Here is an 18147-nt window from a genome sequence, read left to right as displayed (position 1 = left end):
AACTGAAGCATCATGAAGTTACCAGGATTCAAACTGATTGACTCCAAAGCCTGCACTCTTAGCTGCTTCCCCACCAATTGCTGCCCAAATAGGCAGGAGGAAAAGAGCTCTGTGCCAGTTTGAATAGGTGCCAACTAGAGATGAGATTGAGGGTGGCAAGGAAAAGAAGAAAGAATAGAGAAAGGGATGGTCGTAATGCAGGAAGTAGGCTCTTTTTTTTTTTTTTAAATGAAAATAGGAATATGTCATCAGCCACAGATGTAGGCTTAAGCATTTTTTGGTATCTGATAGCCGGTAATTCTCTTCTAGTGAAATGCCAGCACTCTTTCAAAATGACAGCATTAAATATGCTTGGTAAAGTTCTCGGTCAACAGGACAAATGCTAACAAGTAATGTGACTGCAGCCTTCCCAGCTAATCTGCTGGCACACGAGCCCTGTGAAAAGGCAGATGAAGGACAAGCCCTTTTTATGAAAATCAGGCTGACCTCATTTGATAGTTATGCAGCCTGTGTTGACCTCTTCCCAGGGCAGCAGGTAGCAGGCCAGAATCAGAACCCTGAGTCAGGAGCTTTAACTTATCTGAGATTTTCATCCTTTAGCATGAATTTCAAATGTGGCAGGGAAGGAGATTATATTCACAAAAACCTAAATCTTCCAAAGCCAAGGATTAGAAGAATCACTCTGTGGGTAGGATCTACTGTAACATCCAGGTATGATTCCTGAATGGGAACCTGAGGCTGCCTTTGTGACATGTGGTTATAACAGAATGTCTGCACCCAGATTCGAATGATGGTGGAATGGCATTCAACTTGGAGGTCTTGAAGCCCTGTCTTCCTGTCACTGGAGGCATATGTGACCTCCACTGAGCACTAGCAGTCACGTTGGAGGTAGAATGCCTCTATTTAGCATTGACTCTCACTTAGTCTCTTTAGAAAACACTCTTTTTTCTCTCTCTCTTTGTTGGGTTGGTTAGTCTAACACCAGTTCCCAGGAACTAAAATCCTGAGTTTCTCATAAGCAGTCCGTGAATTTAGGATGGCGTAACTTATAACATGCCTTAGAAGGAAATCATGTTTGCGTTCTTGTTTGCTCAGCCCAAGAAGTTCATCAGGCCCTGATCTGGTCACCACCCACTGGGGGAACGTGTTCTCTCTAGCAACGGTCATGCCCCCATGCTAAAGCCCTAAACTCTCCTGCACCTGGAGGGAGCTCCTGCAGAAATTCTGCATAATCCTCACCCACTGTGGTGCACCAGCTCTGGCTACTGTTGATCCAAAGCAGTTGGATCCAAAGCAGCTTCTGTTTGGGGACCAGGATACTCTTTATTGTCATCCATGTGGTGACTAGGACTCTAGCAGGGGAATACGTTCTCAGGAAAAGGCCAAGGAATTCACTTGTCCTTGGAACCCAGAAGCTGTGGTACAAAAGTACAGATGTTTGGAGGTAAATAAGAACTATTTATACTTAAAATGTTGTTTCTTTAAGAGAAAATGTGTTCTGGTTTAGGTTTCTAAATTACAGAGTGCCTGGCTTATGCTGGTAGCAGTATGCAGACATCCCCATTGGTAACTTGATGTGCTATCTTTTCCGAGGTTAATTTGTGTGAGAAGCCTGCTTAGGTTTTGCTAGATTTGGTTCAGAAATAAGGTAGGAGTGCCTTAATGGTCTTTATAATTGTCAGAAAATTAAAACTAATATATGCCTGAATTGTGGTAGCATGATTAAAACAAAAAAAAATCTGCCAGCATAAATTCAGAGGCCTAGAAAATGTCTCATGCATCTGTGGAGTATGAAAGAGCAGATCTACATTCAAGGATTTCCTTTGTGCCAACAATACTGAATTAGTGTGTCCAGATAAAATTAATTTCAGGATTGTGGTTTCTCTTGGGTTTGGTTGAGTGCTTTCTAGTACAACTTCTGCAGTAAGAGAAATGTTCTACTCTGCACTATCCATTAGGGAGTAGGGAACTGAATTTTTTATTTTATGTTAAGTAACTTTAAATCCACACAGCCACATGTGCCTTGTGACCAGCATAATGGACAACACAATTTTTTGCGTTCCTTTGGTGAAAGGTGACATTTTCCCCCGGTATGAGATTCACCCTAGTTTACCCTGCAACTCTCATCGTCTTTCTCTATTTTAAACGTCTTGAAATTTTTCTCTTGGGCCTCATATCACTAATCTAGGCATGTTAAAAATGTTTTCTGTGTTTGAGCCAAGACAATGTTGAGGAAGTTACTCCATCTAATCCTATAGGAAAGTAATTGATTTTTATGCAGCATTAAAATTGAGATTAATATGTTATAAATAAAAGCAGCCTGCTCTGTGCTACAGAAAACTAGATTAGGGAGAGGCTACATTTATTTTAATTTCTGAAAGTCTAAACCGTTCATAGTATGTGAAATTCTGTAGTATGAATAGACACAAAACCTATTTTCTCAAAATATATGAAATATTAGAAGAATTTAATACAGCTTTAGATTAAACTGCCAACACATTTTCTTTTTGGAACATAGAACAATTTAACTATTACAGTATCCACAGTCATCAGTTTGAAATATGGTTGTGTGTTATGTGATGTATGTGTATGTATAGTGTCACGTACACAAAAGCACACACAGTTTCTACTTTCTACCTGTCCCCTAAAAGTGCTTGGAGATTACCATGTGAAACAGTGGTTTTCATATTTGTGATGTCATCATTAGACATATCTAACACAGGAGTCCATCTTTAAAAATCCAAGCCATATGGAATTTCATTACATCTGTATGAGAATCTCATATTCAGTTTTCTACTTTTTAAAACACAGCTCCTCTTTTAGTCTTGTCATTCAGGTTCCTTGTGTAACTGTGGGTGTTTAAAAATTAAGTTGCATCATTATGGCCAACACCTCTTTGAGTGGTCCAAGTTTGGGAAATGAATGCCATCCAACTTGATGGTTGAGATTGCTTTAAAAAAAAATTGTCATTACCATTTTCCTGTGAGAGGAAATAGTCCTATGCAGAAGGCATAGTCCCTAACTTTAAAACAGTTTATAACCTAGAGGTTGACTGCTGGGCATGATCTCTGTGGGATGGATGCAGTGATCTGCATCTTTGACAGGCCAGAGGGTAGTTGTGCTGCCGTCAGTGGTGCAGCTTCCCTGAGGGATGGGATCCTATGGGAGGTCGTATTTTATGTTAAAGGAGCCCTAGACCCTCACCTTTGCCTAGCCAGTCCCCATGTCAGGAATCAACTTACAATTAAATGGCACTTCCTTTGGGAAGCCTTCTGATCTTCTAGACTGGATTAGACTCTGCTGTTACATATGCACAGCCCTTCTTTGGTCATTTTGAGCACTTGTTCAGATAATTCTGTAATAACGTGTTACTAACAGTCAGCCTAGCCCAGCGTAAGCATGAGAACAGGAGCCACATCTGCCTGGCTCTTCACAGTATTCCCAGCACCTGCTTAGCACAGGGCTTTGTGGAATGCATGAAAGGACAAAGGGGTTAGTGCTGGGGGTGGGGGGTAGGGAGCATGTGCAGCAAGACAGTGTTTTTTGGCTGTCTTGCTGATTAGTCTTGCTGATAACTGATTAGTTATCAATTCTGACTAGAGCCTTAGTCCTTATAATGGTTGCAGGCTTGTTTAGGAGTTAGTGTAAGGAGAAAACTAAGTCTCTGAGGAGCAGCAGGTGGTTCTAGCAAAAGAATCAAAACTATTGCTTGGGCCAGTGCAAGGGAGCCAGCAAAGTGGAGTGGAGGAGCTGACCCTGAACCCCAGATGTCAATATGGGGACTGGAGACCCTGTCTTGCACACATACTCTACCTGGACTAGGTCCTGGGAAGCCCTTCACTGCCTTGCCCTCCTTGGCCTGACCACGCGGATACAGATTCTTCTCAGGGTGTAAGGAGGGGAAAGTCCTCATGCTCTCTCTGGGAGGAATGTAGGACCTTGCAGCTCATTGTCCCTGAAAGACTTAGTGTAGGTTTCTTCTCTTCAGATGGGTTAAATAGTTTGAGAGGAGAAATTCCTTCTTTCTAATTTACACAGAAACTGACAAAGGAACTTTCTCAAAGTATAACCTCCCTAAACAGGGAACTGCCTATAACTGCTCTGAGTCTTATAGAACTGTATTGTTTCCTAATTATGCACTGTTTTTACCTCTAGGAGTAGATATTAAGAAATTAGTATTTCATAAAATATCCAGCCATTCCACAAATTCTAAGCTCCCTGAAACTCTTACCCTCAAGGTAGAGTATCAAAATGTTTTTTAAAAAAAGAAAAGAAAATTTTTATTTTACACTAGTGGTAAGTGCCATTTAAAGACTTAAATCCTAAGTTTGTATTTACTCTTAAGCTTCATTGTCACAGATATTTCACCATCTGCTGTATACTCGGCATTGTATTGAGTACTTACATCACCTCAGTTAAAATTCTGTTTTTATTGGCTTAATTTCAGATGAACATAAAGCACCTCACCTTTGTTTAAAACTGCATTAAATGACTTGGATTATTATGTCCAGAGCATTCCTAGCAACACTATTTAACACATAAAGCAAAGTACATAGGAGTCTTTTGTATGTGTCTTTATCCTTGGTTCCACAGCTCAGAGATATTAGTGTATTAGTGACCTTTATTTTTGTCTTTTATATGTGTCTTTGTCCTGGATTCGACAGCTGAGAGATTAGTGACTTTTATTCCAGTAGGATAAAATTTAGCCTTTTAGCAATAGAAATCTAAGATACTTTAATTTTCATTTGTAAAAATGATGTATATTTAAAATATGAGTGTCTTGCAAAGTGGTCAGGAATTTTTATTGGGCCTCTGCTCCCCTATTTAAAAGGATAACTGATGGGTATCAAGAAAACAGTATCGCAAAGTCACCTCTAGGGTGTTGTGACCTGTGTATTGCAGAGAATAGAGCTCAGTGGGTAGTTTTTCCCCTACTTCCAAGATCATACGTTAATTACACAAGTTTGAATTGGTCAGTCTGCAACCCATTTATAATGCTCTTTGGGTAAATATGCTTTTGGAGTTGTATATGTGTGCAATGTACTTAAATATGTTAGCTGTTGCTGCAATTCTGGGTTTATAGCCTAGATGCTATTCAAAGTTAGAAAGCTGGTCACAATTTTATCCTTAGAATCAGTGTTGTGGTACAGAAGGGCATCTGTTTTATTATTTTCTTTTTTACATTCATCTTATCCTTTGGATTCAAAAATGGAGTTTAGGTTGGGGATAAAATCTAGAAATCCTAAAATAATTTATTGTGGCTTTAGATGCTTTATGTTGGAAAAGCGTTGTCTTAATGTATCACTTTTCATTATCACCATCATCTAGGTTATTGCATCAAACCCCATTTTAGCTCTAGTTTGGCTTTTAAAGATGCAGTTACGATTCAGAGTGCTCATATAGACAGACTCTAATCAGAAATAAACATAAATGTGTTGAGGTGGTGAGGGTGTTTAACAAAAAGCTAAAAGATTGAAGAATCTCTTTGAGGACTAGTGTAGAAAGATCAAGGTGACTGCAGAGAAAGAGCACATCAGAAGGCAATGAATTTGAGTTTGAAAAACCTTCAGGAAATTCCTGAGGCTTCCAATGATTACATTCTATTGAAAAGTAAATTTGGTTTTCTTTCTCATTTGGTAAATATTCTGATGTTTTTCTGTTTCATTTGCTTAATGAGATCATGAAGTGATTATACTTTAATTGAGGAGAGTTTGGTTTGTTAACATTTTAAATGTCATCCATTTGGCTGGCATTTAAAACTCAAAATGAACTTGAACTTTTTGTTCTTTTGCCCTACCCATATTTTAAACTTGTGGGCTAAGAGTGAATTTGAAAACTAAGGACTTCAATTTTTTTCAAAGTTAGGAAACTAACAAAAGTTATTGCAGCTTAGTTTATATAATTGCTACAAGTTTTTGCTCATTTGGTAGAAAATAAATGATGCACGCTCAGTAAGCTAGAAAGTATCTCTTAGACTTGCTTTAGGAAGCATCTTACCTACTTAAGAAAGTAACTTAATTCCAGTAGCAGCTGCTAGGCAGATGAGTTGGGGTCTGAGTGAGTGAAGGAGGAAGTACTGAAGAAGGAAGATTTCCTCCTAGCTGGGAGAGTTAGGAATGCTACATAGACTAAGTGGGCTCTGACCTGGGCCTGAGAGACAGGCCAATTAATCTGTTTAAATCTATGACTATAACTTAGTTACAGCTCAGCTTCTTTGATACAATGTTAGGCGCCCTTCCATAAAATGAAAGCATCATCAATTTGAGATCTTTTCATCCAGTATTACTACTTTTCCCTGCTTCCTATAGGTTATAACAATTTTATTAAAAGCTTATTATCATCACTTACCAAGATTGGCATCCTCTACAGTCCTAGCAGCAAGGTATGCTGGGCCTTGAGGCTAGACAGGGCTGGCTTCAAATCCCTGCCTGACGCTTGTGGCCTTGAGTAGCTTACCTCTCTGAGCCCCTTTGCCCGCCTGTGAAACAAGTGATCATGCCTACTTTTGCATGCTGGGTTTGAAGATTAGGATTCATATATGAAAGCATATCCTTTCTCATTATGCTTATTTAAAGATTAACTTGTTATCTTTTCACGTACCCATTCTGAGACTCAACCAAGTTTCCTGTTCCATCAGGTTTTAGCTGTTCTGGAGTCATAGATCTATAGATGCTATCTTGCAACCTGTACTTCTTGTTGGCAACAGTTCCAGATTCTGCAGCTTAGTTTTTAGTCAGCTGACACTGAGTGATTGTGCAGGTGGAGACCTCATGTTTCCGGTTCGTGTACCCAAATCAAGCAGCCTTTTCTGTTTCTTGACCTAAAAGATTCTGATGCGAGCTAATAACAGTTAATTGAAAGTTTATTTTGTTGTTGTTTAAACTTGCTAGGCTATCTCCTATAGTTACTTTTTTTTCCTGATTATAATCCTGTTTCTTAGCCATTATGTTTATGTGCTGAGGATGACTGACTCAAATGCCTTCCAAGACCAGGGAAATACACATAAATAGGGAAATAAACAACTGCAGACAGTGTGCACCCCCGAAAAGTGAACAGCCCAGCCACAGTCACAGGCTTCCTTCTGGCCTTCTGGATGTTGTTTTAAGACTGAGAACCTAGATTTACAAGTGAAACGTCCAAGAGATAGTGGATCTACTGTTGCCTGCCTTTTTTTTTTTTTTTTTTTTTTTTTTTTTTTTTTTTTTTTTTTTTTTTTAGCTACTATTGTAAGCCAAATTAACACACTATGGCTTACAATAGTAGTTAAATATGGTTTGTCTTGTGAGGGAATCAGCTTCCCACCTCTGTAGTAACTGTCTGTGTGCCATGTGCAAAGGGTACTTTCAGGGGTTTGCCTGAATAATTCCATATCTTTCCACTTATGTATGGATAATGGATGTTTTGTTTCAGTCACACATCGTGATTCATAATCATGCCAACTCTCATGATTTAAAGCATGCAATTTCAGCAAAAAGAAAAGTAGGTTCTAGTTGTACTCTGCCCAGAAGTCTGACTTTGGTGTTTAAGTCTTTATTTTTATTAGAATTCCACCAGGTATTGTTAATAAATGCACTAGTGCGCCCTGCATTGTAAATTTTATATGGTTTCAGAGTGGAGAAATTGTCTTAAATTACTTGTGATAAACCAAAATTCAATTGTTGAACCCCCTAAAATAACTTCTCCACACAGTATATTTATGATTATGGTTTAACCCTCCAAAAATGGGACTGTTCGTGGGATTATGGAAGTGTAATCTACCTGACTTATTACTCTGCCAGTAAGTTTAATCTACCTTGACTGAAATGTCCAGATAACTACTTTCTTAAACTTATAGTAAACTAACTGAAGAAATAAATTTTAAAATGCAGCTGCTTTTTTACAATGGCAATTTACAGAATCTTTGCTTCAAAACGCATCTTTTTTGAAGTACAACTTGTCAAAATGGGTATCGACCTTTCCATAGGATATTACGTAGAACAGAGACAAGGAGGGATGAAAGTGGCACTATTGACTGATCATTTCTACAGGTTTTCATATTATACGTATGAACACTTAACTGTGTGCTGTACTGTGAGCAGATGTGGCTGTCTGGGGTTACTGTGGATCCTTTCCAGACTTCACGTTTCCCTGCCTTCTTCTTCAGGAGGTCACACTGAAAACAAGTCTGGAAGAACGTAGAATGTTAATTTTTCTCACCTTTATTTTCAATAGGTGGAATACATGTTGGTATCTTTTGATCATGAAAATAAAAAAGTCCGGTTGGTCCTGTCTGGGGAGAAAGTTCTTGAAACTCTACAAGAGAAGGGGGAAAGGACAAACCCAAAGTAAGCTCTCATGTGCTGATTTAGTGTTTCTGAAACTGCTAAAACTACTGGAATACAGAGTTTTTCCCCAGTTACTGGAGGCAAGATAGCGTAACACTTAAGAGTACAGGCTCTGGTTCCCAAGGTGGCCAGAGTTTCAAATCCTGGTTCCTTTACTCAGTAGCTGAATAACCTTGGGCAAGTTACTTAACTTTTCTGTGCCTTAGTTCTCTCATCTGTAAAGTAAAGATAATAACAATACCTACCTAAGATGTTGGAATTAAATACATTAGTATATGAAGCACTTTGTGCAGTAAATTAAATATAAAGCCTGTTTATTTTTAAAACGTTTTGGGGGAAAATGTATTGTGGAAGCATATAACTGGGATCACAAACCATGGTGCAAGACAAAACTTGCAGATGGGTTTTGATTGGCTGGCATGATGTTTTAAAAATATTTCTATATTTAAGTAGACAAAGAGGGGGCGGGAAAGGGAATATATACTCCCTGTTCATTTTCCACTCATTAGTTTTGGGGGAGTGCACTTGAGTTTGGAGGGTAGCATTGAATTGAAAGAGCCCTTAAGGCCTCATGTCCTTTACTGCAGAGTGGGTGAGTTTGTCCTGGACAGTGAGTACTCTGTGTGCATTTTCAGTTATTCATAAAGATTTTGGGTTGGGCACGGTGGCTCCTGCCTGTAATCCTAGCACTTTGGGAGGCCGAGGCAGGCAGATCACTTGAGACCAGGAGTTCAAGACCAGCCTGGCCAACAAGGCAAAAACCTGTCTCTACTAAAAAATACAAAAATTAACCAGGCGTGGTATTGCACGCCTGTGATCCTAGCTACACAGGAGACTGAGGCACAAGCATCACTTGGACCTGGGAGGCGACGGTTGTAGTGAGCCGAGATCATGCCATTGCACTCCAGCCTGGGTGACAGACCGAGACTCTGTCTCAAAAGAAGAAAATATTTTGGACCCAATACTTCAATACTTGTTGACCCTTATGTAGTTGAAGACCTGTGGAAAAGTGATAATCACCGAGAACTGTGAAGGAGTTCTTAGCTTCATTTATACCTAATGGTTTCTAAATTTTTTAATCAACTTTAAAAACTTAAAAATTGAGCAGACTGTAGCAAAAGAATAAGATGGAACTAAATTATTTATCCTCCGTAGCCATCCCACCCTTTGGAGACCAGAGTATGGGAGTTACATGATTGAAGGGACTCCGGGACAGCCCTATGGAGGAACGATGTCTGAGTTCAACACAGTTGAGGCCAACATGCGAAAACGCCGGAAGGAGGCAACTTCTGTCTTAGAAGAAAATCAGGCTGTTTGCACAATAACTTCATTTCCCAGGTTAGTTCCTACATTAACATGCCCCAGCAGATCTCTCAGAGATACAGGTAATAAAAAGAGCAAGTCATGACCCAGGCATTCCACCCTACAATCCTCATACACTACAGACAGTTCATATTTTAGGCACGTGAGAGACTCTGTAACAGTAGAGCTGCAGGCACAGTTGCATGCCAGCTTCAGTCAGCTGTGGTGGCTGCACCGTGGTGAGCACACTCAGCGGGGCTCAGTGGGAAAGACTGGGGTACTGTGATGACAGACCAGCAGTGTGCCTGTGTCTGTCGCAGGCAAGGGTGGAGGGAGCAGCATGCCTGCCACACAGTTCTGACCTTGTAAGCAATAGCTGAAGCTGCTGGAGTGTTGTCGCCTCGTGACTGTGATGGTTGTGTCCTCACGCACTTTCAGAAAGGAGCATTTACCTACTAGCATATGGCGACATCACTGGCAGATCGGAGGATCTGCGGTGCTCCCAATGCACTATTGATATCGATAATCTATGTGCAACATGAGTCATTAGGTCATTGCGTATTGTGCTGAAAAGAAGATTTAGGGTTTGTCATCAAATCTAGTTATGAGCAAAAGTACGTAAAAGTAAGAGTGAACTTATGTTCTTCGCTTAGAATGAGGTACATGAATATCGTGTGTATGATACGTAGAACCTCTATGTAAGAATACATTTCTGCCAAAGCATGAATGTAATTTATCTATTCTAGATGTCTGTTGGATTGTGACAGTACGCTTAGCTCCTCAAAGTTCAAAGGAGCTCTGGGGTTGGTATCCATGGTGGAGAACACTTTGAAGTATTATTTTTATACCTTTTCGCTGAAAAATGTGCACCAGCCATTCAGGGTCATATAATTGGCCTCAGAAGGGCATTTAAATGGGAATTTTATTGTTTTTTACATCTCTATTATAACATCAAAATAGTTGGAAATTCATTTAAGCCAGTCATCCAACATTTATAGAAGCATCTCTATTTCTGTGACACCTTCATTCCTTATGTATAGGCCACTCCCTTCTTTCCACCAGAAGGAAAAGCACTGGGTGAGGGTGGACAGATTTGCTTTGATTCAAGTGGGCACATTTCTTTGTCCTAATGTTTGAAAGAGGAGGTGAAAAATCACTGGCCCTGCCATTCACTCAGACACGTGAGTGCCTGCTGCAGGCAGAATGGTCATACCCTCTTGAGTGAAGACAGACAGCCCTGTCTCTGTGGAGCTAGGGGGATGAAGGACAATCAAATATCCATAGATTCAATGAGTGTCAAAGTGGGCAGTGCTAGGAGGAGGAGACAGATGGGGAGCAAAGAGTACAACCTGGGTATTCAGTGGACTCTGGTGGGTAGAGGGGGAGAGGGATGGGATGTCCGAGATTCTTGGAGGAGTGAAACAGGAATGGGGAGCAAAGGAAAATCCTAGGGAGGGGGAGCAGTGTGTGTAGAAGAAGTCCTAGGATGAGCCCAACAAGTAGGTATTTTCTGGGAACTAGAAGAAAGCAAGCTGGCCAATGTGACTAGGAGGCTGAGGAGGAAGTGCAAGTGTGGGGTAAAGGGAAGCTGGCAGGTAACTTGCAGGCCAGGTGAGGTTAGCTATAGATTTTGGTTATTCTCCTAAAAGCAGTCGGAGGCCTCGGGAAGGTTGAATTGGACGGATGGCATCCCCTTTTTGCTTTGCAGCCCTTACTTGGGCTGTAGTGTGAGAGCAGCTGTGGAGCTGGTGCCAGGGCTACTAGGAGCTGAGTGAGGGAGCTCCCTGGGGGAGACAAGGGCTGCCTGGATGCCAGTGGGTGCTGCCGATAGGAAACGTGGGTGGTTTCAAAGATAACAGAGTTGGTGCACCGCTGGGGAGAGAAGAGACAGCAAGGCTGTTGCTATAGTTCATTGTCCTGAAAACCTTAGAATTTTACATTAGAGGCCAAGGAGTAGGTTACAGATGTTAAAAGACAACTTCTAGTGAACTGGAAAATTTAATACCTTATGTTTTCCTTTTTTCCCCTTAACATTTAAGAGGGTTGTACATTTCACTTAGCAAATTAAGGAAGTGGGAAGAGATTTGTAACAAACCAGAACTGTTTTATATATTAAAACTGAGGAATATGTAGGATTGATGGGCTGTGGTGTTTCCTTCTAGGCCTGAAAGTAAAACCTAATGTATCCCTTACCTTAATTGAGAATGGTTCTGTATAGAATAGTTGCCCTTCTTAAAAAGATTTAGCGGCTGGGCATGGTGGCTTACACCTGTAATCCCAGCACTTTGGGAGGCCGAGGCAGGTGGATCACCTGAGGTCAGGAGTTTGAGACCAGCATGGCCAACGTGTAAAACCCCATCTCTACAGAAAATACAAAAATTAGCCGGTATGGTGGCATGCGCTTGTAATCCCAGCTACTAGGGGGGCTGAGGCAGGAGAATCGCTTGAACCTGAGAGGCAGAGGTTGCAGTGAGCTGAGATTGTACCACTGCGCTCCAGCCCGCACAACAGAGCAAGAATCTGTCTCAAAAATAAAAATAAAAATAATAAAAATAAAAAGATGTAGCATCTTAAGTCATTATGAAGGGAGAGTTGAGACAAAGGCATAAGTTTTATTCTAAAAACCTATAATTAAAAAAAATTAAATGTATAATTTTTTATACACTGTCCATATAGGAAGGTATTTTTGGACTTGAAACAATAATTATTAGTTATTGAGTGGTCAGAAGCCTCCCTGTACATCCACAATAAATGATAAAGTTTTGTTGTAGTATGGGATCAAGGGAGAAAGGAGTGTGCTGGTTCTTAAGTGTAAACAGTGTGACTTCCTTTGTAAAGAGGTAAAGCTCTGCAGCATGGAGCTGTAGTCCAAAACAGTAGTCATCTGACTATTTAAATTTAAAATTAAAATTACGTAAAATGAAAGTTGTAGTTTCTGATGTGACTGAGGAACTAGACTCATTTCAAGGGCTCAGTAGCCACATGGTTAGTGACTACCACATTGGTTTGGATAGTGGGGATATTAAACATCTCCATCACTCCAGAAAGTTCTGTTGGACAGCACGGGTCTAGAATAAAGCAGTGCTGTAGGTGTCTGAAGATGCAAGTTCTGATTCTACCTTCTCCCTTCCACACAAACACATTCTTATTCTCTCTTCATCTAATCTGATTCTGGTGAGCGAGGGGTCCCCTGAGATTTAAGTTTGTTACTCTCTCAAAGGACTAATCCTAAGGTTGTAGGCTCATAGCAAATAATGCACATAGCTTCAAGAATTCTCAAGCACCCTTGTAGCTGGGAACTGTTTTCTAGGTAAAGATCACTACCGTCAGTTGTTCTCAAGGTGGATATGGGCAGCCAACAGGTACTTTATTTTATATTAAGAAAAAGTAGGGGTTGAAAATAAGGCATGGATGGCCATGCGTGGTGGCTGACACCTGTAATCCCAGTACTTTGGGAGGCTGAGGGAGAAGGATTACTTGAGCCTAGGAGTTCAAGACCACTCTGGGCAACATAGTGAGACTTTGTCCCTACGAAAAAGAAAAAAACTTAGCCGGGTACAGTGGCTCAGGCCTGTAATCCCAGCTACTCAGGAGGCTGAGGCAGAAGGATGACTTGAGCCCAGGAGTTCAAGGCTGTGCTGAGCTATGATTGTGCCACTGCCCTCCAGCCTGGGAGACAGAGCAAGACCCTGTCTCAGAAAAAAAAAAAATATATATATATATATTTTTTTAAAGATATGAGCTAGTCTTGACCCTCAAACCACAAGTTTCTTTCTTCCCACTGATTTAAAACCCCTCCTCTGTCTGGCTTTTACTTAGTCTTTGTCCTCCCTTACAGCATGTGTATTATTGACCTCAAATTCCTAACTTGGAAAAACTGGGGCCATCACTGAAAGTGATGTGGAATTTGAGCTTTACATTTAGGAATAAATATGGAGCTTCATTTTCCTGTGTTGAAATTAGAGCGCCTTAAGTCACGTAAGAGAATAGGGTTGGGTTTCAAACTTCAGAGGGTGATCTCAGGAGTGGATGGGACACTGGCAGAGATACTTCCTAATCTTGAGGGACTCATGAGGTGACCTGCAGAGGCAAAAAACAGGCTCCTTCCAGTTTCAAACAGAGCCTACCAGGAAGTGGGAGGCAGTGGTGCCATGCAGGGGGTCCAAAGATAATCTGAGAATTTAGGGGTGAAAAAGAAGCCATGTAGGGGGACATCTGTAACCCATGACAGCTGGTGTGACCAAGAGAAATGGTTTCTGTGCTCCTCCTTCCTATTAGATGAAGAGATGGAGAGGACTCGAGTAAATGCTGTGTGGATTGTGAGTCAGTGGAGAGTTGGATAAAGTTAGTAGTAGGCTGGAATTAAAAGAAGATCTTCATGAGCAAGAAGTGCAGGGAGTGGTTGTGAAAGGGCACAGTATTTAGTACACAACATTTGTTTTGTAGATACAAAACCCTCTGAAAAGGGAATTAGAAATGAGGTGTCTTTAGCAGGTGCAGTGATGGCAAGATTGCCCACAATTAATTCCTGAAAACAAATTCCATCTATTTAGTTCTCCAATTTGTTGTAGATTAGGCTGTCCTGGGTTCACACTGCCTGAGTTCAAACCCAACCCAGTGGAAGGAGGAGCTTCCAAGTCCCTCTTCTTTCCAGATGAAGCAATAAACAAGCACCCTCGCTTCAGGTGAGTATGGCTTTGTGTTGAAATGCAGATGCCCCTCACTAGACCTCTGCTTTCTGAGAGTATGGTGTTTCTGTCTGGGAATCCTTTCTGAGCATTTACCGAGTTTTGGCTCCCTTCCGAAGTAACCAGAGAAGTTAGCAGACGTGCACCTGTTCATGTCTTCGGTACCCCCAGGCTCTTTGGTTGTTGACACTTGCACCAGGCTTGAGTTTTCCAAGTCATTTTCCAAGTCATTGCTAAGTTATTCGCTGAGCCACTGACCTCTTTTAATGGGGTGATTATTTTCAGTGCTAGGTCTGTAAATGCCTACTGGGATTTTTTTCTCTTAGTTATTCCTACTTTGTTTTCCCCTCTCTAAATTAACTGTGGTATCTGTGATCTGCCCATCTCACTCTATATAACTTGTGAAATAGGTACAGTACCTGGTATATATAATCGGCACTCTCTTTCTTCTGTTAACTTCTAGTTCTGTTAGTTTGTAGTTCAAGACTTCTCAGCATTCATTCCTTTAACAGGCCCACACGTTTGCTATGTGCAGAGACTTTTGGGGGAGACATTTGTAGACATAGTTTCTAACTTCAAATGTTGTCATGTGTTTAAAGGAAAATAAAAACAATTCAGCTGCTCAAGAAGAGATAGATTATGACAGATGCCAAAAGATGGTAGCACTAGAAATTCTTGGAGAAAGGAAGGTGCTTCTGAGTGAGGGTATCAAAGCAGGCCTCATGGAAGAGGTGGCATTGCAGCGGAGCCTATAGCAGCACTGTCCACAGAAACATGTAATTGTAAATGTTTCATACCCACATTAAAGTAAAAATGAGATGAACATAATTTTATATTTTGTTTAACCCAATATGTCCAAAAGTGTTATCATTTGAACATGTAGTCAATACTTTATTAGCAAGTAATTTTATGTTTTTTTGTACTAAGTCTTCAAAATCTGGAGTATATGTTATTCTCACGGAACATGCGTGTTTTAATTAGGACAAGCCATATTTCAAGTACTCAGTGGCCACTCTGTGCCTGGTAGCTTTTGGACTAAACAAGCGTAAGTCTGGAGGATAAGTGTTAATCCTGCAGATTTGAGGGAGGGAGGAACAAGGCCTTGGGGCTCCAGAGATGCCAGGGGAAAGTGAGTACTACAGTTTGACCAAAGTCTTTGGAGTTAATTTGGGAAATGCTGGAAACAGTGAAAGCAGACCATGGTAAGTTACAGGGAGCCATGGGAGCAGGGGCTGAACAGGAGAGAGAATGGGATTCTTGAGCAGAAGCCAAAGAATTGATACTAATGCAAAACCTTTTATCAGAAACTTCCCTTACAGTACCTTGACACAGATACATTTTTTGTTGAGTTGCCTTAGAGAACTAATTTGAGGTATGATTTCATTCCATTTAATTGTATGTAATCACATTCTTCTTTTACATGATGACTCTTAGGTGACCAATTTATGACGTTTGGTTGTCTGTTTTAGTACCTTAACAAGAAATATCCGACATAGGAGAGGAGAAAAGGTTGTCATCAATGTACCAAGTAAGTCTACTGAGAGGTGGTGGGGTAGGAGAGAGACATGTTCAATTGTTGTTTAATCCTGGATTCTCAACCATTTTTGTTTTTGTATTTTTATAATACAGTATTTAAGGACAGGAATACGCCATCTCCATTTATAGAAACATTTCCTGAGGATGATGAGGCATCAAGGGCTTCTAAGCCAGAACATATTTACATGGATGCCATGGGATTTGGAATGGGCAATTGCTGTCTTCAGGTATTGTTTCAAATATACAGAGAGGCAAAGTGTTCCATCCGTTTCTGTTTTTTTACTTCATTATATGTGCATGTTTCCTGTTCCAAAAAAATCACATTTTAATCAGGTTGAAATTGTAGCTGGTATGCCTTTCTGAAAAACAATGAAATTATGTTAGTAAATTCATTGGAAGCTGTGTATGGCTAATAGTTCTACAGACTCTGTGGTTCACCAAAAAGGTATGTACTCTATATAGACCTTTATAATTTCAGTTAACTTAAAATGCAATATATTCTGTCATCATTTCTTTATATGCCTAGTTTTTACTGCCATCTAGTGACAGGCTAATGAGGTGGTTTAAATATTGTTCAAAACTGAAAATGAGCTCCGATGGAAGTATTCCAGTGATTTTGTGATCCAAGGGATTTGTGCAAAATTGTCTAGCGGTATAAAAAGAACAAATGTTTAGCAGCTTGTATTTGCCTTGCTACTGAGTAAAGTACACAGGAGCCTGTCTGTGTTTACCCATTTAAAAATTTTCCTTGATCTGTTTAAATTATGGTGCCCCTGGTAGTGACCGTGCCCAAGCTCACTTTGGACCAGAGTGGAAGCACAGAACCCATCAGGTGGCCACACACAGGCCTGCCATTGGGTTTTGGTTCAGTCACTACTCAGGTATTTCGGAAACTCCTTTTACTTCTTTTGGCTCAGGTTTCTCATCAGTTGAAAGAAGGGTTGATATTAAGGCCCCTTCTAGGTCTGACTCTAAGCTAATATTTATTTTATTGCCTTACCTAACAGAAGTTAAAGAGTATTTATTGTCTAAGGAAATTTTATGCAGTTCCAATTACTTCAGCTATTAAAAACGGTGTCCTTAGGGGCACAGGGTCGTGCAGAGCCTGGTCCCCTGTAAGGGCCCAGCCTGACTGCTCTCAATAGACCGGGCCCAGAACCCAGCCTTCCTTCACCTCAAACAGCTGCGGCGTGTACATGCACTCCTTGCACATATATCTCTGGTCTGTTTATTTTCAAAACGTATAATCCAAATTGAATGCTGAAATCAGATTTTTCCATTCTGAATGTGCTTAAATAACATGGCCAAGAATAATTTCTGTTTTCTTGACATATAAAGCGGAGTATAAAATATGTGACTTCCAAACAAACATAAACCATCACACTTCATGAAAAACGAGACCTTTAGACTTTTAACTGCACATCTGTTCTCCTATCTTAATTACAAGTATTTGTAAAGAGAACCATTAAGTTCTAGAGCTCACTGTACATGGTTTTAAAATTATATAAGTGCTGTAAGAGTATTGATTGCCTTTTCTTGGTTTAATATTAAACCAGGGTGTTCTGCCAAGGACTGCATAGTTTCTCTGATACAGTGCCAAAGGGATATTCTTTCCACTGAAACACTGTGTGTATACCAATAAATGTGTACTAATGATAGATGATAAATATTCTTCTTGCTTGTAGATAGGATTTTTCCATTCAGTGAAAGCTTTGTCATGGGATTCAGTTTCCTTTTTCCCAATGACATGTAGTTTCACTACTCCACTTAAAAAAAAATCATTAGCACAGATAAAGTGTGTGGCAAATGAAATGAAATTTTGCAATTCACCACAGAAATCCCTGCTTTATATCTCTTCAGTGGAATGCTGAAACGACTTTTTTCCCAAGTACACTGATTTAATTTTTACAAATTATATGACTATATTAAATTATCACATGTGCCCTGAAACAGTGTACATCTATTATGTATCATTAGAAAGATGGGAAAAAAAGTGCTTATTACAGTAAAGCAGAAAAAATATATTTAAAGTAATTTTTTGAGGTTAATGTAAGGCTTATGTATAAAACAAAAAGCATTTTAACCACATTCAAATTCTTGACTGTTTTGGGGCTTCTCAGGAATCACTTAAAAAACGCTAAGTTCACAGCCAGGCATGGTGGCTAATGCCTGTAATCCCAGCACTTTGGGAGGCTAAGGTGGGTGGATCACTTGAGGTCAGGAGTTTTATACCAGCTTGGCCAACATGGCAAAACCTCATCTCTACTAGAAATACAAGCCAGATGCGGTGGCTCATG

The 18147-nt window shown here is 40.2% G+C and overlaps 1 protein-coding gene across 1 annotated transcript in view; it reads left to right on the top strand.

The window, feature by feature from the left end:
• GCLC (glutamate-cysteine ligase catalytic subunit) overlaps positions 1–18147 on the top strand; it is a 47014-nt gene that overhangs the window by 14926 nt on the left and 13941 nt on the right. Inside the window, exons 2-6 of the mRNA XM_017542893.2 lie at positions 8212–8324; positions 9480–9662; positions 14198–14311; positions 15784–15842; positions 15944–16077. Coding sequence (XP_017398382.1) covers positions 8212–8324; positions 9480–9662; positions 14198–14311; positions 15784–15842; positions 15944–16077 — 603 coding nt within the window. The remainder of the gene's footprint in view (positions 1–8211; positions 8325–9479; positions 9663–14197; positions 14312–15783; positions 15843–15943; positions 16078–18147) is intronic.

Source organism: Cebus imitator, unplaced genomic scaffold (genome assembly GCF_001604975.1).
Source record: "Cebus imitator isolate Cc_AM_T3 unplaced genomic scaffold, Cebus_imitator-1.0 Scaffold148, whole genome shotgun sequence".
In the NCBI taxonomy this organism is placed as follows: Eukaryota; Metazoa; Chordata; class Mammalia; order Primates; family Cebidae; genus Cebus; species Cebus imitator.
The sequence above is the reverse complement of the archived record's forward strand: the minus strand, read 5'-3'. Positions and strand labels throughout refer to the sequence as shown.